The 27,834-nt window shown below is 45.4% G+C and overlaps 1 protein-coding gene across 1 annotated transcript in view; it reads left to right on the forward strand.

Moving 5' to 3' along the window:
• Positions 1-26,069, forward strand: part of GPC4 (glypican 4) — a 35,676-nt gene extending 9,607 nt beyond the window's left edge. The window contains exons 2-8 of the mRNA XM_009707223.1: positions 4,916-5,307; positions 15,815-15,980; positions 21,803-21,933; positions 22,082-22,228; positions 22,645-22,781; positions 24,133-24,308; positions 25,263-26,069. Coding sequence (XP_009705525.1) covers positions 4,916-5,307; positions 15,815-15,980; positions 21,803-21,933; positions 22,082-22,228; positions 22,645-22,781; positions 24,133-24,308; positions 25,263-25,471 — 1,358 coding nt within the window. The 3' untranslated portion in view covers positions 25,472-26,069. The remainder of the gene's footprint in view (positions 1-4,915; positions 5,308-15,814; positions 15,981-21,802; positions 21,934-22,081; positions 22,229-22,644; positions 22,782-24,132; positions 24,309-25,262) is intronic.
• The last annotated feature ends 1,765 nt before the right edge of the window (positions 26,070-27,834 follow it).

The following is a 27,834-nucleotide window of genomic DNA, read 5'->3' on the forward strand; positions in this document are numbered from 1 at the left end:
GCCTGTGGGTGAAGGTCAACATGCCCCTTTGATGTGTTCATCTAATTTCCAGAAGCTGCCTTTGATTTAGGTAGGACTGCGCCCTACAGCAGTGGGCTCTCCTCACCAAAAGCCCTCTTATATGAAAATCCCACTCTTGATATATCTGAAAATGTTAGCACGAGGAGTAGGAAAATGTTGCGTCCCTTCTTACTTAAAAAAAGGATATTTTCAGATGAGACCTCTGAATCCAAGATGGAAAAAAAATAGTGGGTACGAAAATCGAAGGAAGCGGATGAGTTGTCTGGAGGTGGGATTTGCCCTCTGCCTCGCAGTGGGTGGAGTGCTTGTGTTTCTTCGAGTAGCTCATGTATCCACAATTTGGAAGAAAGATTGTTTTGAATTATTCTGGCAGTGGAAACTGATGTCATGTGGAAGCACCTTGGGAAGGTGCGGTACTCTCCTGCGCTGGGTTACTGACCAGGCTGGTCTGACCTCAAGCTGCAAACAAGTAATACATCTGATTACCTGAAAAAAAAAAAAAAAAAAAAAGTGAAATTGCCAAGTAACTATGGTTATATTTCCCGCTGTGCTCTTTTATGGATGGATTTGTTCAAAAGCAGAGATTTTTCTTTCATTTTTTTTTTTCCAGGACTCTTATTGCAGAATACCAGGTATGTCACATCCAGTCTTTCTTACCATTTCATGACATCTGTTGGCTTTCCCCAAGTGTTGGGAATTGAAATTCTACCCTGAAATTCAAACACATTAAAAGAATAAACAGAGCCCAGGGCTGTAGATTGCCTGACAGCAGATTACTGCCTTTTCTATCTCTAAAAGTTAATTGCATTGGAAATGTCATCTTCCTTTGAACGTCAAAGTCCGTAGCGTCCACAAGATTTATTTTGCAATACAGACAAATTTTAAACTTTCTTCTTGGTGTTAGGAAAGATTTTGTGGCTCTGGTCCCACCGAGCAGTTCGGCTGTGTGCTGCGGACTGTGGCACTGGTACCCTCGCCCCTGTGCTCGTCCTCCTGAGCATCACTGGCAGCACTGGTACCCTTGCCCCTGTGCTCATCCTCCTGAGCATCACTGGCAGCACTGGTACCCTCGCCCCTGTGCTCGTCCTCCTGAGCATCACCCTGAGTGACAAGATGACTTTATATCAGTAGGGCTTAGCTGAGGTGGGTTGAAGCAGTAAAATGTGGACTTGCTCCTGTATCAGGGTGGACCAGAGCTGACTGAGCCATGTTAGCCCAGCTCCATGTCTAAGGTCTGTCCTCTCCATGTAACCCAGGCATCTTTCCACGCTTTGCTCTTAGGTAGGAGAATCAGGGAGACCTTCAAGCCACGTGCTGCTCCCGCGGGTCAGTGGTGTGTGTGCTTATGCCTGTTTGTTGACAGAGGGGCCAGCCCTTGTTCTGGGAGTTTAAACAAGATAACTGGAGGGAAAAGAGAACCTACCATCCCTCCAGATAGCCGCGTCTCGGAGAGCACTAGCAAAGTATGATTTGTCGTCTGTGAGAAATGTTTGCATTTGACAGCTTTTCACAGGAAGCCTGTCAGAGTGATAATTTAATGAGTACAGATTGCTTGCAACACAGCTGTAAAACGTGCTTTTACAGTGCTGTAAAATAAGCAACCGAGGCCTTTGTGTGTTTGCTTTGTTTGAGAACAAGTCAACTTCTAATACAAATGAAAGGTGGTCATTTATTTTACCCAGCAAACAGTCAAGACGTAAGAGAGGAGCCTGCCATTTTTCTTCTTGTGGTGGCAAGGTTAATGCTGGGTTACGTTGGTGTTTGCTGATCAGCTTGTTTCTATGAAGGGCAGAATTAATATCTAATTAGATGTAGGAAGTTACTAGTCAGATTAGCATTTAAGTAATAAAAAAGACTTTCAGGCTTTCTTCTCTTTGTTGCAGACGTCTGTGCCCGTGGCTTGCACAGAGGAAAGCTTAATGTTCCTTTCTGTGCCCAAGCTGGTTTCTTGATGAGGAGACAGAAACTGAGGATGCAGACTTGTAGTATGCCAACATCTAGAGTGAAACATATCTATAGCTATCGTTTAATCCCTGCTGCTGGCAGAGTTGAGTGCTGTGCATTGTATGGAGGAGGATGTTGCAGTGCACATCCCACTACCGAGTCCATCCCTGCTTGCTGGCATGGGGTGGCCCCTTATCCCTGATGCTGTGCTCGACATCCCTCCTCCCCACCTTCCCAACCTCATCCCCACCCCAGGAGCCTCGAGGTGCCACCGAGGCTGCCCATGGGCCAAGCCACTGGCGCGTCACCAGGGGATCCCATCCGGTGCGGTTCAGGGATGCAGACGTGTCCTGGCAAGGAAGCTTCACCGGGCAGGAGGGTGGGTGCTGGCTCTGTGCTGCAGACACACAAACCTCCTCTGTCCTCTTCCTCTTCTTATTTGGAAAGTGGCACTTGAGAACCAGTGTTTTCTGCCTATGAAAATGCTGACTGGCACTCGAGCCAGAGATGGCTTTGAGCGCATGTGGTACCTCCTTCGGCAGTGTTGGGGTTTTAGAAGTGGCTGGTTTTGGTGGGAAGTTTTTTCGTTTCCTTTATTTACCTTCCTTCTGGGCAAGGAAAAGCTGCTGGCTGGAAGACTGCAGGTGCACAAGTATTTGCTGCTAATTAGGTTGCATTCTTTTTTTCAGGGTAATTAATGAACATACCTGGTTCTAGCCCACATGAAAATTGCTAAGACATGAAGTGCTCTAAAGTCAGGATGCAGTTTATTCAACTTCCACTTTGGAGTGTAACCAATAAAATGAATTTGAGCAGGAGAATAAATTGGTTATGGTAGCATGGATGTATTACTTGAGATAACTTTCCTGGCTTAAAACATTGCTTTGGGTTGCTTTAGACTTGTGGTTGGAACTATTCAATAGATTTCCCATCAATATAATTTCAAAATCCAGTTCTTTTTGAACAGTTTGCTGATGCATCTGCCAGCTCTTGTGCCTGGCACAAAAGTATTTAAATGAACAACTTATTTGGTGATACTGAAAGGTCTGAGCAAAGGAAGGAAGTGAGCCTTCAAAATGATTAAGTGAATTAGAAATTAATATACACCAAGCTAATCTCTGTAGTATAAACTCAGCAGAAAAAAATCTTCCTGGAGAGGAAATGCCAGTCATGGGAACGAAAGTGGAGGTTCCATGGACAGGGGACGTGTTGGATGTTTGAAATCAATCTCTTCTTCCCTGGATCATTTCTCTTGTGCTCCTGAGAGGCTGCATTATATACAGCCATGTCAGGCACTGAGCCCCATGACTTTGTTCATCAGGAACTCGAAGAATGTTTCAGTTTTTCCAGAAAATGTTTTCTGTGTTAAGCTTTGTTTGTACTGGAGCACTTTGAAGACGAAAATCTGAACTTCAGCATACTTTTAATATGTTTTAACAAGGTTTAAATTCACACTGGGCCAAAATATTTCCCCCCTCCTCCTTCTAACAACTTCTGGCTCTAAACATTACTCCTTTGAGGATTAAAAAAACCACAGAGGCATGTTTTATTAAAAAATATTTATTGAATATGAGTCACAGAAAAGCAGAAGTCGGAATCCTCAGTTGCTGGTGGCATGCATAAAATAATACGCTTCCTTGCCTGTGCCGTGCGTGGCAATGGAGAGGCTGCATCCGCGCCCTGGGGTGCCGGCATCGCCCGTGGGGTTGGAGCAAACGGGCGTCAGCGTGGCGTGGGCACCGCCAGCAAGTGATGGTTTATCCTGGTGGCATCTACCCTTGCTCTTCTTCACTCCTTCCCAAGGCCACGTAGCATGAAGTTTTGGTCCAAAATGGCCCATTTGGCTTAATGGACCTCTCGCCTATTCTTTTATTTTAACCAAATCTTGCAGGCAAAGGCTTTGCGGTAGGGTAGTCTTTGCTTAGACCCACGTGCCAAGGCTTTGGTGGCACCGTATTGGCGGGGGATTTTCTTTAAACTGACCTGGCAGATGCATCTGACATGCCAGAGGTCATCAGGTCAGCTTGTTATCAGTGTTAGAGATGTATGTGGCGCTGCCAAGACACGGTGACGACGCTTTGGCAGCGGCCGCTCTCTGGCACTGGACTGTCTGGTGCTCTTGGAGGGTGAACCAAAGTGGGGATTTACTTTTAGAAAGTGATGAAAGCCAAGAGCCCCTGTCCGTCCTTTATTATCTGAAAAATCTCTTGTCATTCTTGTGCCAAGTGTTTAGCCCTTGACTTTTGAGCGAAGTCTGGCTTAATTATGGTGGTTGGGGTTTTTTTTTTTGTACTTCCACAAACATCTGAAGCCCTGTCTGCAATCAGGACCAATTAGGTAATTAGAGACGGGCCCTGCCCTGAGAGCTGACAGACTTGCAAGATGGGAGAAAGAACCTGCAGGTAGATTTTTGGGTTTGTTTTTAAAATGTATTAAAACTTGTTCATTTTTGAGGTTGATTTATGATCATTTCAGAAAATGATTTGACAAGAACTGAAAAGAAAAACCCATTTGTGCAAAATGTCTGTTTCACAAAAAACTTTTTTTTTCTTTTTGCTTTCCAGTAGTCTTGTGCTTTGAGATTACTTCTTTTGAGAAAGCTAAATGGTAACATAAGACACAGGCTCCTTTTTTTTTTTTTTTTTTTTCTCCCCCATTTTGCTGACTTTTGTAATGGTGTTCAGGTTTGCATCAAAAGACATTTCACTCATGCAAGTCTTCCAACCTGGAGAGAGAGCATGCGGGGCGATGGTTTATGAAGAATAGTCAAAAATCATGAGATACAGAAATTGTTTGAAAACTTCTAGGGAGTCCTTTAACCTTCCATTTAATTTGGGTGATGGTCTTATTGTGCTGAATTTTCCACTTAAGCAATGGCAGTGGTTGTAGAAGTATGCGAACACACAACCCAATGCCTGTGCTTACCATATTTTCTCTTCCTGTTTTCTAGAGTTCTTCAAAGAGCTTCTTGAAAATGCTGAGAAGTCACTGAACGACATGTTCGTGCGGACATACGGCCGTTTGTACATGCAGAACTCGGAGCTGTTCAAGGACCTCTTCGTGGAGCTGAAGCGGTACTACGTGGGTGGCAATGTCAACCTGGAGGAGATGCTCAACGAGTTCTGGGCGCGCTTGCTGGAGCGCATGTTCCGGCTGGTCAACCCCCAGTACCACTTCACGGATGAGTATCTTGAGTGTGTCAGCAAGTACACTGAGCAGCTGAAGCCGTTTGGGGACGTGCCGCGGAAGCTCAAGCTACAAGTGACACGAGCGTTTGTGGCTGCCCGCACCTTCGCGCAGGGCCTTGCCGTCGCAAGGGACATTGTGAGCAAAGTGTCCGCGGTGAGTTTCATCTTGTGATTATTCCCATGTCCCGTGGACCCATGATGGGTAGCATCTTTCCCTGTTGTCCTGACCAGATACCTAAAGGTGTTGGTGGTGGTTTAGTGCACATGGGACCAAACTCCAGCTATGTAGGCTTTGCCATTGCATGGTAGAGTCACGTTCTGGGGACATCATCATGCAATGCTGCAGCCCGGCAGCAGGGATGTTCCCTAGGTTGATGATGTTGTCTTATCTAGGGAACAGCAACAAGCAGGAAATTAAATAGCTTCTGCAGTGGAAATAAACATTTTTGCTTGTGTAATGGCCATATCTTCTTCTTCATATTGCCTTCAAATTACAGCGAGTCATGGATGCTGTGGGCATCTATTATGGAGCAGCTGATGATTTGCTCCTCGCTCCCAGGCGCAGGGAGAGGTGGTTAGCATGAGCAAACAGTACTTTTACGATAACAGTAAGCTGGAGCCATATGCACAGGGCAGGAGGCAGTTCTACTTGGTGCTACACGCAGCATGAATTAGACCGCAGACTTTTACAGTAAAGTCACTTTTTTGGGGGATCAAATAGATGTGATATGTTGGTCACTTAAATGTTTATCTCCCTCTTCTTATAAACGACTTTGGAGTGGTTTAAGTGGAGTGACTTTTTGTTTTTTGACATGAGATTTCTCTCTGAGTTGTATGGTATAGGGAACAGGTGTAGTCAATAATCCCCTTAAAGTGATTGTGTAAGATAACAAGTACTAGTGATTTCCTTTTAACAAACTCAGCTCATTTCCTGTGGGCTATAGAAGATTTAGTATAATCGTTTAATCGGGCAGAGAGAGATTTACTTTCTCTCTACCTGGTTATGGAGTAATAAAACGCCAGGCTGAAAGGGCAGACAGTAGTTTGAATCACCTCAAGTGCCAAGAAAGGAGGAGAAAAAAAAGTAAACTAGAAAAGAATAGCTGTTCAGGTACTCTTAGAAGCAGAATGCAATTTGGGAGGCAGCACAGGCAGCATCATTAAGTGAGATAATCATTCAAATTGCTTTGACTTACAGGGGTAATATTAAAATACTGTGTCTCTGGAAAGAAGAAAAAAAAAAAAAGGAAAAATCTACTTCCACATTAATTTTTCTTGAAGAGAAATGAGAAAAACAGCCTACGATAAGCCTGCATGTGTATGATAGGGCAGAGAATATTAGCAAGGAAAGAATTGCCATACTAATATATCCAGGCTCCAGGAGCAAGTTGTAAGTTAGCAGTGGAAGGTTTAGGTCCTTGGACACCTTGACTCCCCATTTAACAGTGATGACTCTCGTGTTAGATGTGTCTGTGTGCTGCTGGTTGAGGATGGGTGTTGTGGAGCTCCATGGGTGACGTGAGGTCCCTCTTAAAAAAATCACAAAATCCTTCAGCCTCAGGGACGCTGTCCCTGTGGTGGGAAGGAGATGTAGGAGGAGGGATCGGTGCTGGATGGGGCCAAGAGTCATGTCTCGTGCCGGGTCACTGGCCAAGCCTGCCAACCTCTTGGCTAGGGTTTCGGATTTGGTGGCTCTTGTTTCTGACTGCGTGGCAGATAGTGTGGTCAGGGGATGGGGTTTTTCACTACTGGAGAGTGCGGATGAAGTATTTGGGTGGGAGGTCCGTCTGTTAAGCCCCAGTACGGTTTTTGGGAATGTGCAATCACTTGATAGGCAGTAAACGTGCATGGGTGAGGGATCGTGTTTATGCTCCATCTGCTCAGAATTCGTCAAAACGTCTCCAGACTTGACATGGGACCATGAGGGCTATGGTCCCCGCATCTGTTATGAATCAGTCGTGAACCCGAGGTGGTGTCATGATTTCTGGTTCCCTTTTGAAGATACTTCAGTGTAGAGTTGCCTTCAACCCTAGAATTAATTGCTTGAGTGTGGAAGGTTACCCAGAGACCCACTCAGCTGCAAAAATAGCTCATGCGCTGTGGACGGTCACAGTTCCTGCATGTTCCACTTCACTTTCACAAGTTGCACTGGAGATCCTGCAACAGATTGACTTTTCCAAGCAGTAGCAAAAATGCCTGCTGCTGAATACCTAAGCACTAGTTGCAGCAGTAGAAGGAATAATAATCTTTTGTGTAGTGTTTTAGCCTCATTCAGTGGCAATCTAACATCACGTTTCTGCAAGACACAATGGGAAATTCTATACACGAGTGTAAAAGCTGATGTTTTTATGCCTGCTGCTTTGCGGTCTTGTTTTGGGGCTTCCCATGTTACATGTAGATTAGTCCGGCTTTGCTGAGCTCTATATAGTGACTCTGTTGACTTTGCTTCCTTATTATTTTTACTCGGGGGTTGCAGTGGGATGGCGGTTTATACCAGGGATAAACTTGAGGGATAAATCTTCTATTCTTCTTTATGAAAAAATGTCTAAACTAATGCAAAATAGTTCTAATGTGTTTTGTAACAAGCAAGTTAAAAATGCTTAATTGAAAATCCTCAGGAGGAGAAATACAAACTACTGCACGACCCAGCTGCTTTTTACTTTTTCAGGGTGCTATCAGGAGAGCAGAGAGCACTTTACAGTAGAACAGCCTTGATGGCTTTTTAAGGATCCTATGTATTTTAACATCTTCACTAGGGAGATGCATTTAGAAAGGTATTGTTCTTGAGTGAGTTTGGGAGTAAAGGGGGAAAAGAAGAGAGACTACTGAAAAGGTGCAGGTGTGCTTGATTTCTGAGCCAGAATTCTAGAAAATAACTTTTAATTTGGCCTTGGGTGGATCAGAAGCTGTGTGCTGCTGCCCAAACACACAACAGAGACAAAGCTGTATGGTTTTGAGAGAAAGCACAGACTTTCTTCAAACTGTGTCTAAACCCCACAATTTCGATGCTCAAGTCTTCACCCGTCAGATTCCTTCCTTTGAACCCAAAAAGTACGAAATTCTCCAGATCCACCCTGACCAGCAGATCCGAGAAGAAAACCCAGGATGCCCTCTCTGCCTGCCAAAGATACGTCCTGCATCTGAGGTGGGCAGCGAGGGCCTGGGGCTTCCAGCACTTCTCTCTGTCGTCTGCTGATGCCTGGTGCGTTCTCCCTGACCTTCCTGCCCCTGCCTTCAGGAGACGGAAATCTGCCCATCCCCTAATTGCTCGCTTGGTACTTAGCTCTTGACAAGCACTAAAATCAGCCGGGTTAAATTACTGCCAGCAGTGACATTTCCTGCCCCAGTCAGGGGTGGAAAAAGGGCACAAATACAAGTCAGAGCCCAGAGTGACTGAAAAAGGATGAGAACCTGCAACTGGGCAGTTCTCAAGCTGCGGAGATGTTCCCTTAATTGGTTACATGTGATTAAACCCACAGCCTGGTTGAAGGTCATGACACCTTTGAGGGCAAAGTGCCCAGGGTCTTGTTGGGTGCAGGTCAACTGCAGGGATGGGATGGAGGTCCCCATTGTTGGGGTAGAAGGTGGTGAAGTCAAGGACTGAGCTCCCTGACAGTGTTTTGTAGGGTCAGGAGGAGCCTGCTTGACCCAAGGGCTGGGAGGGGAGGTCTGGCTGCAGGTCAGCAGTGGGGACGCATGAAGGATGAAGGGTGCAGCCACGTGACATTGAATCCCTGCATTTGCTTCACCGTCTCTCCGCAGAGATGCAGACGAGGATGTGCGGATGGGACCTCCTGCAGCTGCAGTGGTGGTGAGAGTTTTCTGTAGCCCTGCAGGAGATTTATGCTGATAAACTGTTGTTTTGGGGTTCTTTTACCACTTTTCCCTCTTGCCCTTGTGTCCAATCACTTGAGGAACTGCTGGGAGCTCTGAAGGCTCCCAGGTCACCTCCCCAAAAAGCATTTGCGTGCTGAAAGCCTCCTGAGATGTAGTTGCTACCAAAGCAGCTGGGCTGCTGGAAAGGGGCTTCCAGCCCAACCTTGAGAACCCTGGGAAAGGCAGCAGCTTCAAAGCTGTATGCAAGAAATGGTGTTTAATTTAGAAGCACAGCTATGAGCCGTATGAAGTAAGGCACAGCTTTGTATGAGGAATACACCTACCTCTTCATCTGCTGTCCTAGAGAGATGTTAACAGCTGAGAGGGAGCTGCCGGTGATGTTCGCGGTGGGTGGAGGAGGCTCAGCTTCCTTGGTACCGGCATTTCTTCCCTAATGAAGTGTGATGGTAGTAGCCAAGGAGGGAATTTTCTTCCAAGTGTTTATGGAAGAGAATTGCGGAGGGGACAGGTGATTGCCTTCCCACAGCTGCTCCGAAGCTGAAGCGAGAGCCTGGTGGCTTTTTAACCCCTTTTGCTCTCAGCTTACTCATCTCTGATGAGGCATCCGTGGAGCACAAGTGGAAGCTCTGAACCTGCATAAACCAACCTACCGCTGGCCTATGTGAGCTCCTGTGCCTCCAGCTGCATCTCCTGAACCGCGGCTCCTGCCCTTTTCGGCATGGATGCTGAATGTGGACCAAAAATATTAGGGCACTGAGCTCCCATTTCAGTAAAAGTTGTGGTCCTTGTAATTACCATTTGAGGATCTAAAAGTTTAGTCAGAAAGCAAAGGTCTGTTTGTGTGCTCTTTGCCCTTGGTTTGACTTAAGGGGAGTGTGACCTTGATCCTTCTTCAGGAAGAAGTTCATGTTCCTCTATCCAGCAAAGCTGGGCATCCTTCAGGCCAGAGCAAACCCTCCCAGGGCAGTGACAGAAATGAAATGTGTTGCTTGCATGCATTGAAAGGAGATGGGGGGCAGATGCTGCTACTTTGTAGGCAACCGAGGAACAGCCAGAAGAGCCAAGGAGCCCTTTTAGTGTTGCAGAGGGACCCCCAAAGAAGCAGTGCTGTCCAGGCAGCAAGTTGCAAGCCATGGGGCCAGACCGAGGGGCCACCGTACACAGGGATGTTGCCTTCCATGTGCCAAGGACAAACGTCAATGCGGAAAACAATACCAAGCACTTCTCCACATCAAAGATGACCCTGAGAAGACCTGCCAAGAATGTGGCTGCATCTGCCTCAGCTCCAGCCATCTGAGGGTCTGTGCTAGGCATAGCCTTCAAAGCATGCTGGAGCAGCAATCATCACGGATTTAACGGGCTGAGAGCGCGCGTGGATGCAACTGTGGGTTTGGAGCTGATGGTGTCATGAAGAAGTGTTTCAGTCCACTGGGGTTGGGGATTTTTCGGGGTGTGTGGTGTGGCACCTTTTTTTTTTTTTTCCTTTCTTTGCCTCCCCCCACACTGTGGTTCTGCTGCTAATTTTGAAAACAATGTGAGGGATAACTAGGGAAGCAGGAGATGCTGACCCTGACATCGCTCTGTAAGTGTTCGGTGGAAGAGGTGTCCACTTGGCACCCTGAGGCCCCCTCTGCCCCACATGGGCAGGGGGTGCTGGCGGGGAAGACGGGCACATGGTACTCCCCTTTGGACACGTTAATATTAAGACTGAGCAGGTTGAGTGACCAGCGGTGTGATTTTCAGGAGCTCCGCTGTTTCTCTCTGACAGCGTCGCATTGGGATGGTGGGGTGGGGAAGCAAGCTGTAAGTAGGGAATCAAGCATAAATGTACTCTTGAACTTTTCCTCGCACAAGATAAAGCTGCAGCAGACATCACCATGAGTAGCAAATACTGACGAGGCACAGAGCCATGTGGTTCCCAAATATCACTCTTAAATGTGCTCCCTTGTGCAAGACCTCAGAGGCCCAAATCTGTGGTTGAACCAGATGCTTTCTAAAATATTCATGTGCTAGCACTGGGCCAGTAAAATTGGTTAAATGCGTAGTTAATTCCAAAACACTTTCATTGGAATATTTGGGGTGGGGAAGCAAACCAGGAGCCTCCCGAGTGATCTGCTTCCCAGTCAGCTAAACGTCTGGACCGGCATGTGCCAAGTTGGTGCTCTTGCTCAACACTGAGGGAAGGAAAAAATGATGCAAGTAAGATTGTCTTGGTCCCAGAAATCGATGACATGTCACTTGCCTAAATGGACTGCTCACCTGGAGCATCCCATGGTTCTTCAGTCAGCTTTGGAGTTAGTTTGTGAAGCCATGAAATCATCTTTCTGTGTCAGTGAGAAGTTACTCCTTCGGTATTCCTTATCCAATATTGCCCTAATTCAGTTTTTTTGCAAAGAAAACACAGTATAGATCAAAAGTAATTTCACTGCACTTATTTTCAAATTGTTGGGTTTTTATGTTTTCTGGTGGCTGTGCTGCTGGCATGGCAACGCTGCTGTTGTGCAAGCTTGGAAAATAAGAAAGCCTGAGTTATCAGTGTTATTATAAATAGTTATTAAAGCTGACAGGATTTTAAATGTTGTTATTAACATTCTTAATGTTAACTTGAGGGCAGAGTGAGAGACTAAAATGTGGCTCTGGCTGTCTGGCAGGGTGGGAGCTCCCTGCGGGACCGTCCATGGTTGGAGCTCTGTCATCCTTCCTCAGCTATTCCTTGCCTCGGGAAGGAGGAGAAAAAGAAACCGGTTGCTTCTCTGAGCTTTATCTGCTTGCACAGATCAGTTTATCTTGAGTTTTGGTGGTTGTGGTAGGCTGTTAACAAGGCATTTCACATGATAGATGTGTACTTTAATGGTGAAGTTTCTACCAGAAGTATGCATCCAGATGCAATTGCCAATGAGTTGGAAAAGGCTAAGGAGGTAAGGCAAATAGTTTCCCTTATTGAGAGACTGAAATGGGAATGGGTATGACAAGGTACCAACAAAACCCAGATTTTATTATACCACGAGCATGCCGTTTTTACAGGAACGTGATTGTACCTTCACCAGTCAATGCAAATTGGGGGGGTATCTTAACAAGTATGACATGGAACATTTAAATTAAGCTCAGAATTGTTTGCTATTCACTTTATTTTTGTGGATTGTGTGCAAATCTGTATTTTTAAGGAGCAAGTTCCATACGAATGTGAAGATTGGTGCCAAAACACATCTGTTAGCAGCTTTTAATCTTCACGTTTGACAAAGCGTATAGATATGGACAAATTGTAATTTACATGATGAAACCGCAGGGTGATGGATTGCTGCAGTGGCGTGGAACGCCACGGAAAGGAAATAAATTTCACAAGATGAAAGGAAGGGGTTGGAGTGCATTGACTTCTATTAGAAGCTTTTCCAGGGTATGTACACTACAGCATACTACTACCTGGGGCCAGATCTACCTGGGCTCAAATCCTCTTCAGCAAATAAAGCTTTATTTGGGACTCTGCTTGATTAGAAAGGAGATTATTTGGTTTTGAGGGTCATTCTAGAGTAGAGTTTGAATGAACTTGAGTTGCTTTCCAAGGTAAACACAACCCCAGAACAAAGCATATCTGGGTTTACTGTTACATACAATGGTGTTTTAAGAGCTTGCACCTGGCGTGGCAGAGCGAACATTAAAAGCTTGTGAAGAATTGCCAGTGCAACATATGGCACATCCCACTGACAGATCCAGAGTTAGTCTGGACTGGGTACGGGCCCCTTGCCAAGGGTTAAGGTTCTCATTGCAGCGATGTGCAGCAGTTAAGCATTTATCACTGTTGTAATGAGGTGTAATTGCTCATAATCTTCCCCGAAACTCTCTTAGAGATGATCTCTGCTTGTGCCTTTCCTGTTGCTTTCTCACACCATAAAATGCCAGATCCTGACCGATGAATTTCCCTTTTGTCTTCCTCTTCGGCTGCAGCTGCATTGCAAACTAACAGCTTCCCCGCGGGTTACGTCCATCGCTAGTTAGGGCTCGGAAAAAGCTGCAGGCTGGGGTTTGTCTTTTCGTTGCCTCCTTTGCCATCACCCTCTGCTCAGCTCTGTGTAGGACTTGGAGCCGCACAACTATGTGGGGAAGGAAGCAAAACCTCATTTGCCTTTAAAGTCATCCTGGGTTTTTGTTTAAAGGACCTAATCCAAGTCACCATCCCATGTCGTCCACCGTGGAACGCGGAAAAGCGGCTTCAGTTTCCCCTGCATCTGCTAGGACTGATAAAGATCAGCCTCTATGAAATATCAACGCAGGGGGATGCTGCAGGATTGCAGGCGTTCTGGGGTGAGCCGGGAACCTAAGATGGTAAGGTGCCTCCTGGGTCACTGCTGCGCAAGTGGTTTTTTGCAACGCACTGCCGTGCAATCCCTTTCATAAAGCTGTAGCTTTCCATGATAGGGTTGAGGAAGTCTCCTGCTTCAAACTACTCTAGCACCTGGCTGGTGCTATCAACATTTTCCTAATTTTCTTCCCGAGGAGGACACAGAGCACTTCTTTAAGAGCCAGCAGTGCTAGCGTGGCCGGCATCTGCTGATAAGCCTCAGGACTAGGTGTGGAGGTCCTGGCACTTACCACCGAGTGACATAGGAAGGGATTTTTATCAAAGAAACAACTAAACTACTAAACTGGGGCATCCTTCAGGGCACTGTCTCTGGGTGCGAGATGTTACTTAGTTCCCTTTTCTCCCCTGCAACTTTTTTGTTATGCAAGGACTGCACCATCTGGATTGCAGATGATACCTTTACATTTGTCTGTTTTCAGTTTTCCAACTATAAATCATCTGATTTAGTTGGTTTCTGTTGCTTCAGCTCTTCCCGGTGTTTGAACTAGCTCTGCTTTAAAGCTATGCTGCCTCGATAGGGAGCTTTCTGCTGGGGCTCCTGCTCCCGCTGTGCCTTCCAAATATATATATATATGTGTGTGTGTATATATATGCTCTGAAGTGCCTGAATCAGATTCCTCCTCCACCACAAACAGCTTTCTACATTGAGTCTCCTTTTGCTCAGCCAAACAGGCTCTTACCCAGACAAAAGAGGGGTAAAGATGACAAAAGAGGGGTGAAGTGATGTCTGAATGAATGTTGCTGGCCAGCCAAAATCCAGCACTGAGCTCCATCAGCTGCAGAAAATTGTCCTTCTGTCTTTCTAACCAGTTTCCTTGCCTACAGAAAAGAAACTGTGGTCTTTCTGGAGTCATCAGAAACATAATGGATTTTTGGCTGTCATCCCTTTTTGTAAGAAAAGAGAGTTTAAAAATCTGCTGATGTTCTTAGCAAAACCAGCCTGATTATGTAGTGGGGGTTTTTTTTGTTGTTTTCTGGTTTGTTTTTGTTAAAATCTGTTGCCTCCTATTTTCACGTGCTGCCAACTAGTTTTCGCACCAGAAGATCACGTTCGGTTTCTCCATAGCCCTTGTGCTCAGATGGGCTTTGCAATAGTAAGGTCCTCGGTGTATGCGTGGTACCAGGTCTCCCTCGTGTACGTTCATCTCCATTCAGTCCTGTCATCCTCTCTGCCATGAAGTTGGTTTCCAGACCTCCAGCAGGTGAGATGTGGAGACCATCCACATCTCCAGCCATTTGTATTGAATGACTTCTCTCTTCCTTGGGGCTGTGTGTGCGTCTTCCTTCAGCACGCTCTTGGATCGTAACCTGTTTAGAGCACTCTCCATAAATGCCTTATAAGAAGTCTCAAGCGCATTGCTTAAAGCACCGGAGACCACTTCTATTTTGTCAGTGTATCTCTGATCGCATCTTAATTTTCCATTTTCATGTGTGGCTAATTAACATTTAAACTTGCTCTTGAGGGAGTTTCTGTGTTCGGTGGTTTTGAGGGACCCACCACGTGGCCGGCGCTAGTACGTGGTGCTGGAGCTGATGCTCCTCAGACCGGCTGGGTGGAAATAGTTTCAGTGAATGTTTTGAAGCTGGGCCAGAGAGTGAATCAAACATGAATGACCATGAGTCACTTTGGAAAATAGCCCTGTTGAAGACTCAGGGGGTGACGTGCCTGCTACAGATAGCTCCGCTTGCACGCCCGGCACATTGGCTTCGAGGGTCCCTCCTGGCTTGTCCTCAACTGCAGAGCTGTATCTGCCACCTCCTCCGGGTGTGGGGAACGATGTTATTTAGCGTGATGAGTGCTGAGTATAAATGAACCCGGGTATCTGTCATGTAAATGCTGTGTTGCAGGAGTTGAATGTAAGATAAAGGAGCTGGTCTTTCTGCCGGAGAGCCCTGCTGGGCGATTGTCCGGGAAGAGCCGAGCCGCAGCGCCGTGGAGGAGGAGGGCACGCTCCTGGTGGGTTTGGTGCGGGGATAACGGCAGGCATCCCATCTCGGACGCTTTTTCCCCGAGAAATCCCAGCATCGTCATCTCCAGCGTGTGTTTGCAGCAGGGCTTGGATAGCGCAGCCTTGCGTTACGCCTTTTGGCTTGGTCGCTTTTTACCGCTGTCCCTGAGCTCAAGTGCTGCCTGTCCCCTCAGAGTGCCTGTCCTTGCAGCCCAGGGAGGGGTCCCACAACACACAAGGTGTATTGCAGCATAGATAATGTTTTACAGAGATGGGGACCATCCGTGCCCCCTGGAGCAGCAGGTACACCCAAGGAGGTGAGCCAAACTCCTTCATCTGCTCACCAAATCCCTGGACCATGTGAGCAGGGATCTCTGACCGGGCAGTGGCGTCTGGCCCCATTGCATCTCCTCTGCACAGCTCTGTTCCTGCCCACCCTGGGGGAAACATGTGGGTTTTTTTGCTTTGGTGACTGAGGGCTAATCTTCTTCTCCCTTCCCCTTTTTCTTTTTTTAAAGGTGAACCCCACGCCACAGGGTACGCGAGCGCTGCTGAAAATGATGTATTGCCCGTACTGCCGAGGTCTGGTATCGGTGAAGCCCTGTTACAACTACTGCTTTAACGTCATGAGAGGCTGCTTGGCCAACCAAGGGGACTTGGATGCCGAGTGGAATATCTTTATGGGTAAGACAATACGGATTAAAACTGCCTGTCTGCCTGTGAGCATATACTGATATTGTGTCCCTCACCTGAATGGCTTCTGTGAGTGGCTGTACCGAGCTGTAGCAGGTTTTTTAGGTGTCCGTGATGAGTATCTTTTCCTTCCACACCTCTCTATACAGCACACTTTTTGCCGTTCGTGTTAATTTCTAAATAAATGAGACTCTTGTTGTGCCAGTGACCTCTGTTGCAGCAAGCATTAGGAGGATGGAGCTGCCATGTGCCTGTAGGCTTCGAGTGTCTCTTCTTGCTGGACCAAGCATGTGTGCAAGCTGTTTTTTCCATACTACTCCTTAGACATCGTTGTCACTATACAGCTGTCCTTCCCGAAGCCAGTTTTCTTGTTCAGCAGCCTGGGAGTCTCCCTGCCAGCTGCGGTGAGCTTTGGGAAAAGCTGTAGGCCTGTATTTTACATTAAAAAATTGAGTGGGACATATGTCTGAATCTGTTTTTAAACAGCTCATTTGGCGCTTGGCCACCATCCTTTTGAAATGTCAATAGGCTTGACGTGACACTGTGCGAGTGCTTTTGCCATAGTCTTCCTCCTGTTTGTTATTTCTTTTCCGTGCTTATAAACAGTATTATTTGATACATGAAATTTGGACTGAAATGTTAAATTCTACCTTGGGTCAATGCTCGACAGAATTGACAGTGCATTACCAATTCTGTTTTGGGGGCACGGGCGATAGATAATGTTAAATGTTTTCATTTGTGCTCCTTTTGCGGGAGGCTTGATTTATCTGTGAACAAGCGTCCTTTGGGAGCAGTCGCTTCGCTCCAGTTAATGTGTGATGAAGTGCACATGTAAAGTATCTGCCGCCACTGACAAGGCTGCTGTACTTTTCCCAGCCCACTTGTGGGAAAAAAAAAAAAAAAGACTGTTGGAAAAATAAAATTTCCCTTTCATTAAGCTGCAAGATTAAAAAAAGGGAAATTGCTGATAATTGGCATTTCAGGCTAGATTTAAATCTTAGAACTTGTTTTCCCATGTTTTGTGCGCTGACTTTTCACTTTGCTGCCCATGCCAACTGGATGTGTGCAGGGTATTATTTTCAGAAGGCTTTTTTTGCCTAGGTATTCCATATAGGGAGTTAAATGTGACACTAAATGGAGTTTCCAAGTCATTCTCTGGGAGGCTGACACCCTTCCCCATTCCTCCCAGCCGTCTTTCTCATGAGAATATTAAGTATTTCAGCTACAATTGTTGCTGAAATAGCTCAAAGCCAGGAGACTTGCAAACATCTAGTCCAAGTAGAAAAGAGGAATCCCATGAAAGGGAAGGGCATAATGCCAGAAAACAGACAAAAGCACAAGCAGCTAATTGCTGTAGGTGGTATGCAGCTAAAAATGAACCTCGGGGGAAGCCAGCGAGCCTTGTCACACGAGACTGATCAGGGACTGCATACGCTAATTAAGATTATTAAACAAGACAAAATAAATAAATGTGAATCCAGGTTGGAAGCAAAGCTTTCTTCTTGCAGTGCTTCCTCCCCAAGGGGCTTCTTGCCTGCTCATTACTTAAGTATGGTATGAAGCTTTGTTACATTTATTGGCAGTATTTGCTTGGTTCTTGCACTCTGGGTTGATTCTTGCAGTGGAGTACGGATACTGATAACTTAAGCTGTGCTTTCTTTAGACAGTTTAATAACTGGTTATGTTCCAGATCTTGGTTTCTGTCACAGTTTGCCACTTGAGTCAAATTAAATTAAACAGGGCAGGGCGTATGTTGCAAATATCCTCTGTGTGTGTTTAAAGGTTTAAATAAATAAATACACACACACCCCCCCCGTCCAAAACCAACCCACAACAAAAAAAAAAACCCACCCAACTGCATCAGTTCAATGCTATTTTGCATCGTGGGTTTAAGTAGTAAGTTATGGCAATGATTTATTATGTGCCAAAACCAGATTTCTAACCTAGTGAAATAATTTAAAGAGAATTCAGTGGAAGAACTTGCAACAAATGCTCCAAGTATATATGAATTTGGGCGCATGTGCGTATAAAATATGCATGTGCCTGTGTTAGTGGGTCTATATGTAAGTCACTTATGTAAAGCTTTTCCACTCTGGGATGTAAAGTTTGTAGGTTTTTTGAGACGAGAACTTTATACTTCCTCACTTCTGCAAAGTACCATTGAAAGTTGCGGCGTATGAAATAATGACCGAATTGTACTCTTTTTCTCCCCTTTAACTGTCTTTAAATTATTTCGCCCTCTATTCCTGACACAGTTGTACACCAATTAGACAGGGGTATACTGGGTTTCAAACAAGCTATTAGGGGAGTTGGAGTTCTCCTGAATGAACAGTGTTAATCTCCAGTGCCTTTTCATGAAATTTTTTTTTTTAATTTATCCCCTCCAACCACCCCCCCCAAGATTTACTCTGCTCAAAGATGTTGAATTCAGGCTCCGTATACACATCTGGAGTACTACTTTGTGTGCAAAGAATATTTTCCTCTTTAAAAAAAAAAAGATTGTTGTTAATGAATGGTCAAGGTCTTCCCCCTCCTTCCCTCCCCTTTTAAATCAGATCTTGGGGTTAAGACTGAAAACTGCCTTTTGTTCTTCAAGTCAGACAGTGAGGCTGAAGATGTGGGTTTCTGATTATTGGTGGCACAATGCGAAAGAATTGCTTTCCTTCATGAGAGCGAGGTGCTTTGTCGCCAAGGATTGTCTCAATGCCAGTAGCAAGGACAAATGTATGCAGGAGGAAAAGGGTCTTTAAGGGATGCTGCTATATGGTGTGGGTTGGGTGGTTTTGTTTTTTTTTTTTTCTCCCCCAAATCCACTTCTATCTCCCCATCACAGGGAGGAGAGACAGCCTTTGTCGCGCTGTGTGTTTGAAATAAATGGCCAGGGTTCATTTTTCACTCTGCCAGACTTTATTTTTTTTTTGTGAAGCAGATCTGAGCCACCTCGCCGTGGCTTATAAATATCAATTATTTTGCACCAGCTCTGGGGCAAAATAATTGATATTTATAATCAACTCCTTTCTCCCAGTAATGGAAAATCTTTTTGGACGATGAGTTCCAGCGAAGCTTCGTTTCTGGCGTTAGTGCGGTGTGCCTCCCCTCTCGACGTGCGGTGATGCTAGCGTTATCTTGAACCCCAGCCAACCTTATTGTCAAGCCTGGCTGCCGGAGGGAATCGCTGCTCGCTGCGACTGCCGGTGGGGACACCAGCCAGCTCCTGGTGGGAGGTAAAAGTTTGCAGGATGCCTCCAAAAATCAAAATTTGTGAATGAGGTAGATCCCCCTCCCCCCCCTTATTCCCGCGCCCCCCCCTCCTTTTTCATGAAAGTTGATTTCATTTAGCGCTCCTCACCAGTATCAATCCAGCTCCTGAAGAGCTCCAGTTGAATATATTCTCCAAGGGCAATTATTACTTTCCTTATCTTTTCTCGCCAGCTTTGGCAGCTCTGCTGGAGGCCGAATGCATTTTCTCTATCGGCAGTCAAAGCGGGGGCTGCATTCCTGGGCTGTGATACATGTAACGCCATGGCACCCCTGCTAACAAAGGACCCAATTCGCTCTACATTCCCATGGTCTTGTGGATGGCCTGCCCGGCTCAAAGTTTACAAAGACGCCAAACAGCCAGAAGAATTGGGGTTTATGTTTCCTTTCAGTCTTTCACAAACACTTTATTGATCTGCGGCCTTTCCTGGCCACTCAGAGAATTAAGTAGTTACAAAATGGAATGATTTTTAAGGAAAGAAAAAAAAAAAACCACAAACAAACCCTATGCATTTTGTGTGTTTTATTATCTGTCTCTTCATAATATTTTTATATGAAATGAGCGGCTTCCTGGAAACTGCGCCAGGAAGTTCTTTATGCGCGTGAAAAACCCCAAAAGCTTTGACAATGATGAACACATTTAAGTTGTGCTCCACTTGTTTACAAAAGTCTCCATTTGGTAGCACATCAAAAGCATTTTTCTCCCCTCCGGCACAATGGTATATTCATGCTAGCAGTCATTACTCAGAGATTTGAAGCATCACTTTATTAGAGCCCACCACAATACAGTCTAAGACTCTTTGTTTCATTTGTTATTACCTTCTTTTTCCTTTTTTTTTTTTTTTAAAATGCATTTAGTTCAGACCTGTTTGTAGTCCCTGATGGCTAAATTCCAGCCATACCCTTCCACATCTCCGTCACTGATGCTGGTGGTGTGTGCCTGTGGGGCGAGGGGCTTTCCTGGGGGCTCCAGCCCCCCCCAGGGTTCACTCCCTAAACACCGGCACCTTGGCGGAGCTGTGTGAGTCCCAGCTGATGTGGTTTTTGGGATGGGTTGATTGACTGATAGACCTTTAACTAACACCCAGCAAATCTTTAGAATACTGACTTGTCTTTAAAAAGTGGATTTACAGGCTAGGAAGGCTGTGCAGTTCATGTGGGGGTTTTGATGTTGGATTATTTTTTATTATTATTATTATTATATTTAAATTTAAATACAGGAGTAGCTTAATTGTATATTTATCATCAGTTTGTGGTTTTTTTTAGTGCCCAAGTCATGTTAAACGACACTAAGGCAGAGCTATTACTAAATTGTTCAGTATGTGCTGTATCTTTATAGGGCTTTAACAGGGAGCTGGAGCCCACAGAAGTCTCCTGCTTGTTGAAAGTACCTTCTGCGCTTAGGAGAAGGATGAATGTCATGAGAAACCCTTTGCAAGAGAAATTCATAGACTGACTGTGAAACGCCCGTTTCCCCGTAATGGAAGGGAACAGGCGTATCCTTGGGAGTGGGGAGGAGCTCCTCGGAGAGGGTTTCCTCGGGGCTGGAGGGGCTGTTGTGTCCTGGCCTCCCACGTCATGCAGGCTAGGAAAAATTGAAGAATTAAATGCAACTGGAAAATTATGAATTTGTGGCAGAGCATCACAAAGTGATGCAGGAGAGGAGACGAGCAAATGGGGTGCTTTGGGATTGAGGGACCTGAGTGAAAACTAACATTAAATAAAGGTTGTGATGGGTGAGAAGAGATGAGTGCATAGCACCAGGTGTGTACGTGGAGGCACCTTCTGGGGGAGAACCAGAGAGATGGTTTAAATGCAATGCAAGGTGAAAGCCTTAATGCCAATAATACTTTCCCATTTGGTAACTGCTGTGTTTAATGATGTATTTGATGAGGACGTGCATGTTGGCACAGGAAGAGTGACCTGATGTTAACTGAGGGACTTTTCCATCTCCCCTTGCCTAGAGATGTGCCAAATAGATCATTAGTGCACAGCGTTCACCCTGGTCTCGTGCAGTCTGCCTCGTGCAAATTGTCCATGTAATGCCAGAAGGTGCAATGCCTTGGCATTCCCAGGCACGGCAAAGCCTGTAGCTTTCCGTAAGGGAGAGATGGTAGCGATGATCATCTTGGGCCCTTTCGCCTTGTTGTCTTGTGTTCAGGACCAGCATGAGGAAGCGAGTGGCTTTGAAAGCAGTCTTGAAAAACAAATGACACAAGGCAACCTTTAATAAACGAGCACAGAGAGGAGGGTGTTAGTAATGGGAGTTCTAATGGGAGGAGCTGATTACAGGCTGCCTGTTGGCAGTCTGTGTCGGCTCTCCGTCATTTAACGTGGCTTTTGATGTATATGAGCCTGTGGCTTGGTGCTGGCAGTCTGTAAGAGCCTGGTGAAGCTGTAGGCTCTGGGAATGGAGCAAAATGTTTCCTGGAGATGTATGCTGGTCAGAAATGACATTGCGGTGGTTAATGTCTGTGTGCTTAGTCTCTTATCCTTGTTATCTGTTATTCTTGAAGTTCCTCTTTTAAAAGCCTTTGTTTCTCTCTTTGTGTTAGATTCGATGCTGCTGGTAGCAGAGAGGCTGGAGGGTCCCTTCAACATCGAGTCAGTCATGGACCCCATTGATGTGAAAATTTCAGATGCGATCATGAACATGCAGGAGAACAGCATGCAGGTGTCTCAGAAGGTAAATGGGCCAAGAGGACACTTGGGCTTTATTTATCCAGTGTGTTTTATTTCCCAACTCTCATCAATATGTTTTTTCTTTAATGCCCTTTCGAGTATATATAGAGCCGGTGTATTATTTCATAAAACCCTTTCCTTTTCTCATGTAGGTTTTCCAGGGATGTGGCCAGCCAAAAACGCTTGCCCAGGGCCGGACTGCTCGCTCTGTCTCCGAAAGTGGTTTCAGCGCTCGTTTCAGACCCTACAACCCGGAGGAGCGGCCAACTACGGCCGCTGGCCCGAGCTTGGACCGACTGGTGAGTGCCTGGTCTTGCTGGTGCCACGCAGGCGCTTCGCACCCATGTACCGCAGAGTATAATTTTCCATTTGTAATTTATAGGGTTTCTTAATATTCCTTGGCTGTCTTAAACTCTCTGAGGGGTGTAATCTGCCCATGGCTCTAGACATGAATTACCTCAACGCTTCTCTGTCAGAAAAGCGCCTGTTTTAAAGGCTTGGCGTATGAGTAATATGTGTTTGAGGAGCGGTGTTTAATTTTGTATTAAAAAAGTAAATCAACCATCAAAACATGCAGCCTGAGGATCTGGCCTATCCACGTCTGTTGTGATAAAAAAATACCTTTCCAGCTTCACTTTTAATGAGCGTTTGGTATTCTGGATTATGTCCTGTGTTTCTTTTTTTTTTTTTTTTTTTTTTTCCTTCTATTTAATAGGTTACTGATGTGAAAGAGAAGCTTAAGCAAGCCAAAAAATTTTGGTCATCTCTACCTGGCAACATTTGCAATGATGAAAAGATGTCCGTAGGCACTGTCAATGAGAACGAGTGCTGGAACGGGAGCGCCAAAAGCAGGTTTGGCAATGCTACTACTCCCGGTTAACTCTCTCCCTCTTGCCCCAACCTTTCCCAGTGTGCCGACCTCCCTCCCCGAGCCCTCTTTTCCTACAGGAGTGACCCCAGCTCCCCTGAGACAGGCTGCTGCTGTTACCCCTTTTTTTTTGTAGATGGGAGAGCTTGAACGCAAAGCTGAAGGGTTGTCCAAACTCTACCTTGTGGTTTGTTTTAAAGGAGCGAACTGAGTCTAGATACCCAGATCCAACATCGCTGCATGGACTTAAACCTCTTACCAGTTTCATAATGTTGATCACAAATAATAACAAAACCAACAACAGTAGTAATAATAATCATCGTCATAATAATTAACCCTTGCATACACAGGACAGGGTTTGAGCACGTCCTTCATGCCTTTATATCTCACTGCCTGGTCTCCAGGATCAGTAGATTGTGCTGAAGGCTTTTTTCTCTCTCTCGTGATACTAATGTCATCATCGTAACTAAGAAAAGTAATGTTTTCTTCTGTTAAACAGTGAGTTTTCTTGCAAATCAGGTAATTGGAGGAGGGGGAAAAAAGTGTCATATCCCTGCTCTGTAAAATGGTACTCCCAATACCTGTTTCAGGAGACATATTCTGTTGGGTTTTGTCACTCAGTCTCTCCTTTAAGCCAAGGGGCCATACGTGTGTTCAGACCTGAGCATGCACACCTCCTCAGGCTGAGCAGCTTGGCTCTTCTCCGCTTCAGTGTGTGGGGTTGTGTTATCTCATCTTCAACATCACAGATGTTTCTCCTGCTGGGGTTATTAGGGAAACTGCATCTCATGTCTGCGCAGTGAGAAGTACACATTTAATACCCCAGTTTGATAGTTAAATTGCATTATGCAAAGCCAGAATGACACTTTTGCCTCCAACAGTTACTACAGGTTTCTCTGGGATAACTATGGTACCAAAGGTTGTTTTCCCAAAATGTCATCTAACTGGGCATCAGGGCATCTCAGCAGCTTGTTTTGCTCTGTTGCCTGCAGCAAGCTGATTTATGCTGTTGTAAGCCATTATTATTATAAACCCCAGATCTTCCTTTTCTTTTCAAGTTGGGGAGAAAATCATCTTTCCCCTGCCTTTGTGGCACAGGGTGTATGAAAACAATGTTTAATTCCACATGCTGCTCACATTGCAGGGAGGGGAGATGGGGTAAGAAGCCGGAGAAAGGCTTTGTGAGGGTTAGCACATGGGAAGATCACATTGGGCTCAGAATATCACCCAGGCTGGAAACAGGGGTGGCATCACCGAGTTTCCACGCTGTCGCCCTTCGGCGTGGGATCCCACCGAGCAGCAGCTCCGGTACCAGCAGGAACGGTTTCTTTTCAGGTACGACTTTGCGGTGACTGGAAATGGCTTAGCAAGTCAAGTAAATAACCCGGAGGTAGAAGTTGATATTACCAAGCCAGACATGGTGATTCGCCGGCAAATCATGGCTCTGCGGGTGATGACCAACAAGCTGAAGAATGCGTACAGTGGGAACGATGTCGACTTCATTGACATAAGTACGTTTGCTGTTTACCTTTAGCTTTTTCTTTTTCCCTTTTTAATTGGATTTCATACTAATATGGGGTAGCTGGGTAAGTGTGTTAGTAAAGGGAGTGGGAACTGGCATCTCTGACAGGCTGTGCAAGGAGGGTTGTGCCCATAGAATGGTTTGGGCTGGAAGGGACCTTTAAAGGTCATCGAGTCCAACCCCCCCCTGCAGTGAGCAGGGACATCTTCAAGTCGATCAGGTCGCTCAGGACCCCATCCAACCTGACCTTGAATGTTTCCAGGGATGGGGCATCGACCATCTCTCTGGGCAACCTGTGCCAGTGTTTCACCACCCTCATTGTAAAAAATTTCTTCCCTATATCTAGTCTAAATCTTCCCTCTTTTAGTTTAAAACCATTACCCCTTGTCCTATCACTATGAGCCCTACTAAAAAGTCTGTTCCCATCTTTCTTATAAGCCCCTGTAAGTATTGAAAGGCCCCAGTAAGGTGTCCTCGGAGCCTTCTCTTCTCCAGGCAGCACAACCCCAACTCTCCCAGCCTGTCTTCACAGGAGAGGTGCTCCAGCCCTCAGATCATCTTCGTGGCTCCAGCAGGTCCATGTCCTTCTTGTGCTGAGGACCCCAGAGCTGAAGGCAGTACTGCAGGGGGGTCTCACCAGGGCAGAGTAGAGGGGGAGAATCCCCTCCCTTGACCTGCTTTGGATGCAGCCCAGGGTACGGTTGGCTTTCTGGGCTGTGAGCACACATTGCCAGCTCACGTCCAGCTTTTCATCCGCCAGCACGGATGGATCTGTCAAACGGCACGCAGAAGTCGCATTAACCAGAGGACACATGCTTACATCCCATAAATGTCGATACATCCCCACACTTGCTCTTCCCCCCCTCGCCCCGCTGCCTTCCGCAAGTGACGCCTCGCGCTGCAGGCGGCAGAGGAGGACAGCAGGTCTGTTTGTCTCCCGCAGGTGAGGAGAGCAGCGGGGAGGAGAGCGGCAGCGGCTGCGAGCTCCAGCAGTGCTCACCGGAGTTCGAGTTCAATGCCACCGAAGTCACTGGGAACTCCAACAAGAGCGATAAGAACGTGAACACTTCTGCCGCTACCAGGAGCAGTTTATCACAAGCAGCCTTGCTCCTTAGCGTTTTGTTCATGGCCGTACAAAGACAATGGAGATAATTGTGCAGCATAGCGGGGGGGGAAAAGACTTTTATTATCAAAATTAGAAGGCACCTGCTTTCACTTTTATACCATCTAGGGACTTTGCTTTTTAAGTTAATGGACAACAGTGTACAGTTTTTACTATGTTGCCACTGGTTTTAAGATACTGATTTTTTTTTTCCCTTGCTATTCTGGGAATAACAGGAGCGGGGACTACCAGTCTGTCCCGTTCACAAAGAGTCCGTGCTAGAGGTGGATAACAAAAATGTATATACAAGCCTGTAGTTAGCTCATTTGAGTCTTTATCACTTTCCTTTTTTTTCTTTTTTTTTTTCCTTTTTTTATTTTACCATGTTTCTTACAAAGAAAAAAACAAAAAAAAACCCCAGGGTCTTCTCTTGGCCTGTAACAAGTATGTGTTTCTGAAATGAGAAATATCTGTACAGAAGCAGATTTTATTTATCATGTTATCTTATGGGGAAAAAAATAATTGCCCAACAAGCAGAAAACATGTTTCATGTAGTTAACTTCCCATTTATCCACATTATGTTAGTTGCCTTATCTGGAAAGAAGTGGAAGTAATTTGTCTTTATTACACGGTAAAACAGGTGAAGGCAGAGCTGGTCAGTGTGCCAAGTGCCCCGTTTGCATAGGGCGTTAATGCCAGGAGCGGGTTGTACTTTCTTTACGGGAGGTTGGGTTAAATTGGAAGAGACTACAGAGAATTCCAGTTCTGCAGACACTAAGAAGAGTTGTCATTTGTTCCCCAGGATCCTTGCAATTAGCTGTAACTCCTGTAGGTCAGTTCCTGACGTGCATCCCCCGTGGGAATAAGGCATTAAACTTGTTCAGTTGGAAGCAACTTGTCGTCTCCCAGATCCAAATGCCAACATGTGTCGTGTCTGCAAATTTGTTAGATGAATGCTGGATTAATTTTTAAATTTGTTTTTTTTTGTTGTTTTTAAGGCATACTTTGTGGGAAGGGAGGGCGGGGAGGTGTCTGGTTTGTTTTTGCAAGAGTTTTGTTTCCTCTCAGATGGGAGGCAAAAGGGAAGGAGCAGGCGGGCAGTGCCCCGCGGCACTGTTGTAGGCAGGTCGGAGTAGGAGCAGGCAGGAGCTGGCAGGGCTGAAGACACCTCCTTTTCGGTGTAGTTGGTCTCCTGAGAGCTGATCCCAGTGACCGTAGCTTTTCGGCACCACCCGAGACACCCTTCTCTCTCTACCTGTGCTTTTGCAGTTGGAACAGTGCCGTGGTGAGCGGCAACTCATTAATAAAAGAAATGTATATTTTTAAGAAAAGAGATGAAATAATTTTTAAAAGAGTTTAGGGAAAACAAAGTCTTTGGAAAGACTCAAAATTATTCTGCATGTCTCCTCCTGCTTTAGGTAGCCTTTAGGTCTGGCTGGATGCCGGGATCTGGCCAGGAGAGCAATCCAGAGAGAGAGGATTTGCTCTATTCCACCTTTGTGTTGTAAGGATAATTTTCTATTTTTATATTGAAGCATTAATTACTTGTTAGCTCAGGGTCAGCGTTATACTCAACTTTTATTTTCACACCAAATTTCTGCAAAGCTATAAAGATGGAGTATTCTTGGCTGGTATAAACAATCCTGGAGGCTTAATTTTACTAGAAGTAGCCAGTTATTTATTAAAACATGATGTTAGTAGAGTTAGGGATATTCTGGCTAGATTATTTTTCTTTAGAAAATAAATCATGGAACCATAAAATTGAAAAAGTTATAAATTTATGTGTGGGAAAAAATGGATTGTAAATAGCTAAGTTGCCTTGCAAGGAATTGGAAAATGTGCTGATACTTAGAAACTACCTCAGTGCTGAGGAATTTCCTTTCTAGCTTTGAGTGCTATTACATTTACTTGGTAGAAGTGAATCTGGTCTCCAATATGTAGCTGAAAGAGTTATCCCTATAGACCTTGTTAGATTGTTTTTAATTTAGAGGGTTGAACTACATCCAGCTGTTTTCTTTCAGCTAAGTTCCCTAACAAAGAGAATTTCTGAATTAAATATTGCTGATGGTTTCCATGACTTTTCCTGATTTGTTTGGTTTCATGGCATTTTCTGATTGCCCTTTAATTATTTAAATGGTTCTAGCCATTTGAATTTTGATCCCGAAATAAACAAACCTTAGATGCACTACCATTGTAAATATATCACAGTAAGGTCTGACTGGATAACCCTTCTGGCTTATACCCAGCTGGCAGGCCAGCAAAGTTAAATGAAGAAGAAAAAAAAAAAAAGTAAAAAAATTAAACTTCTTCAGAGCTCAGAGAATGGTGGAACAAAAGCCCTTGTGTTCAGAGGGGCTGACTTCTCCAACATCTCCCTTCTTGGCGTAAGTGTTCATATGTAAGAAAGTTGCTT

Source organism: Cariama cristata, unplaced genomic scaffold (assembly GCF_000690535.1).
Source record: "Cariama cristata isolate BGI_N322 unplaced genomic scaffold, ASM69053v1 scaffold28849, whole genome shotgun sequence".
Classification (NCBI taxonomy): domain Eukaryota; kingdom Metazoa; phylum Chordata; class Aves; order Cariamiformes; family Cariamidae; genus Cariama; species Cariama cristata.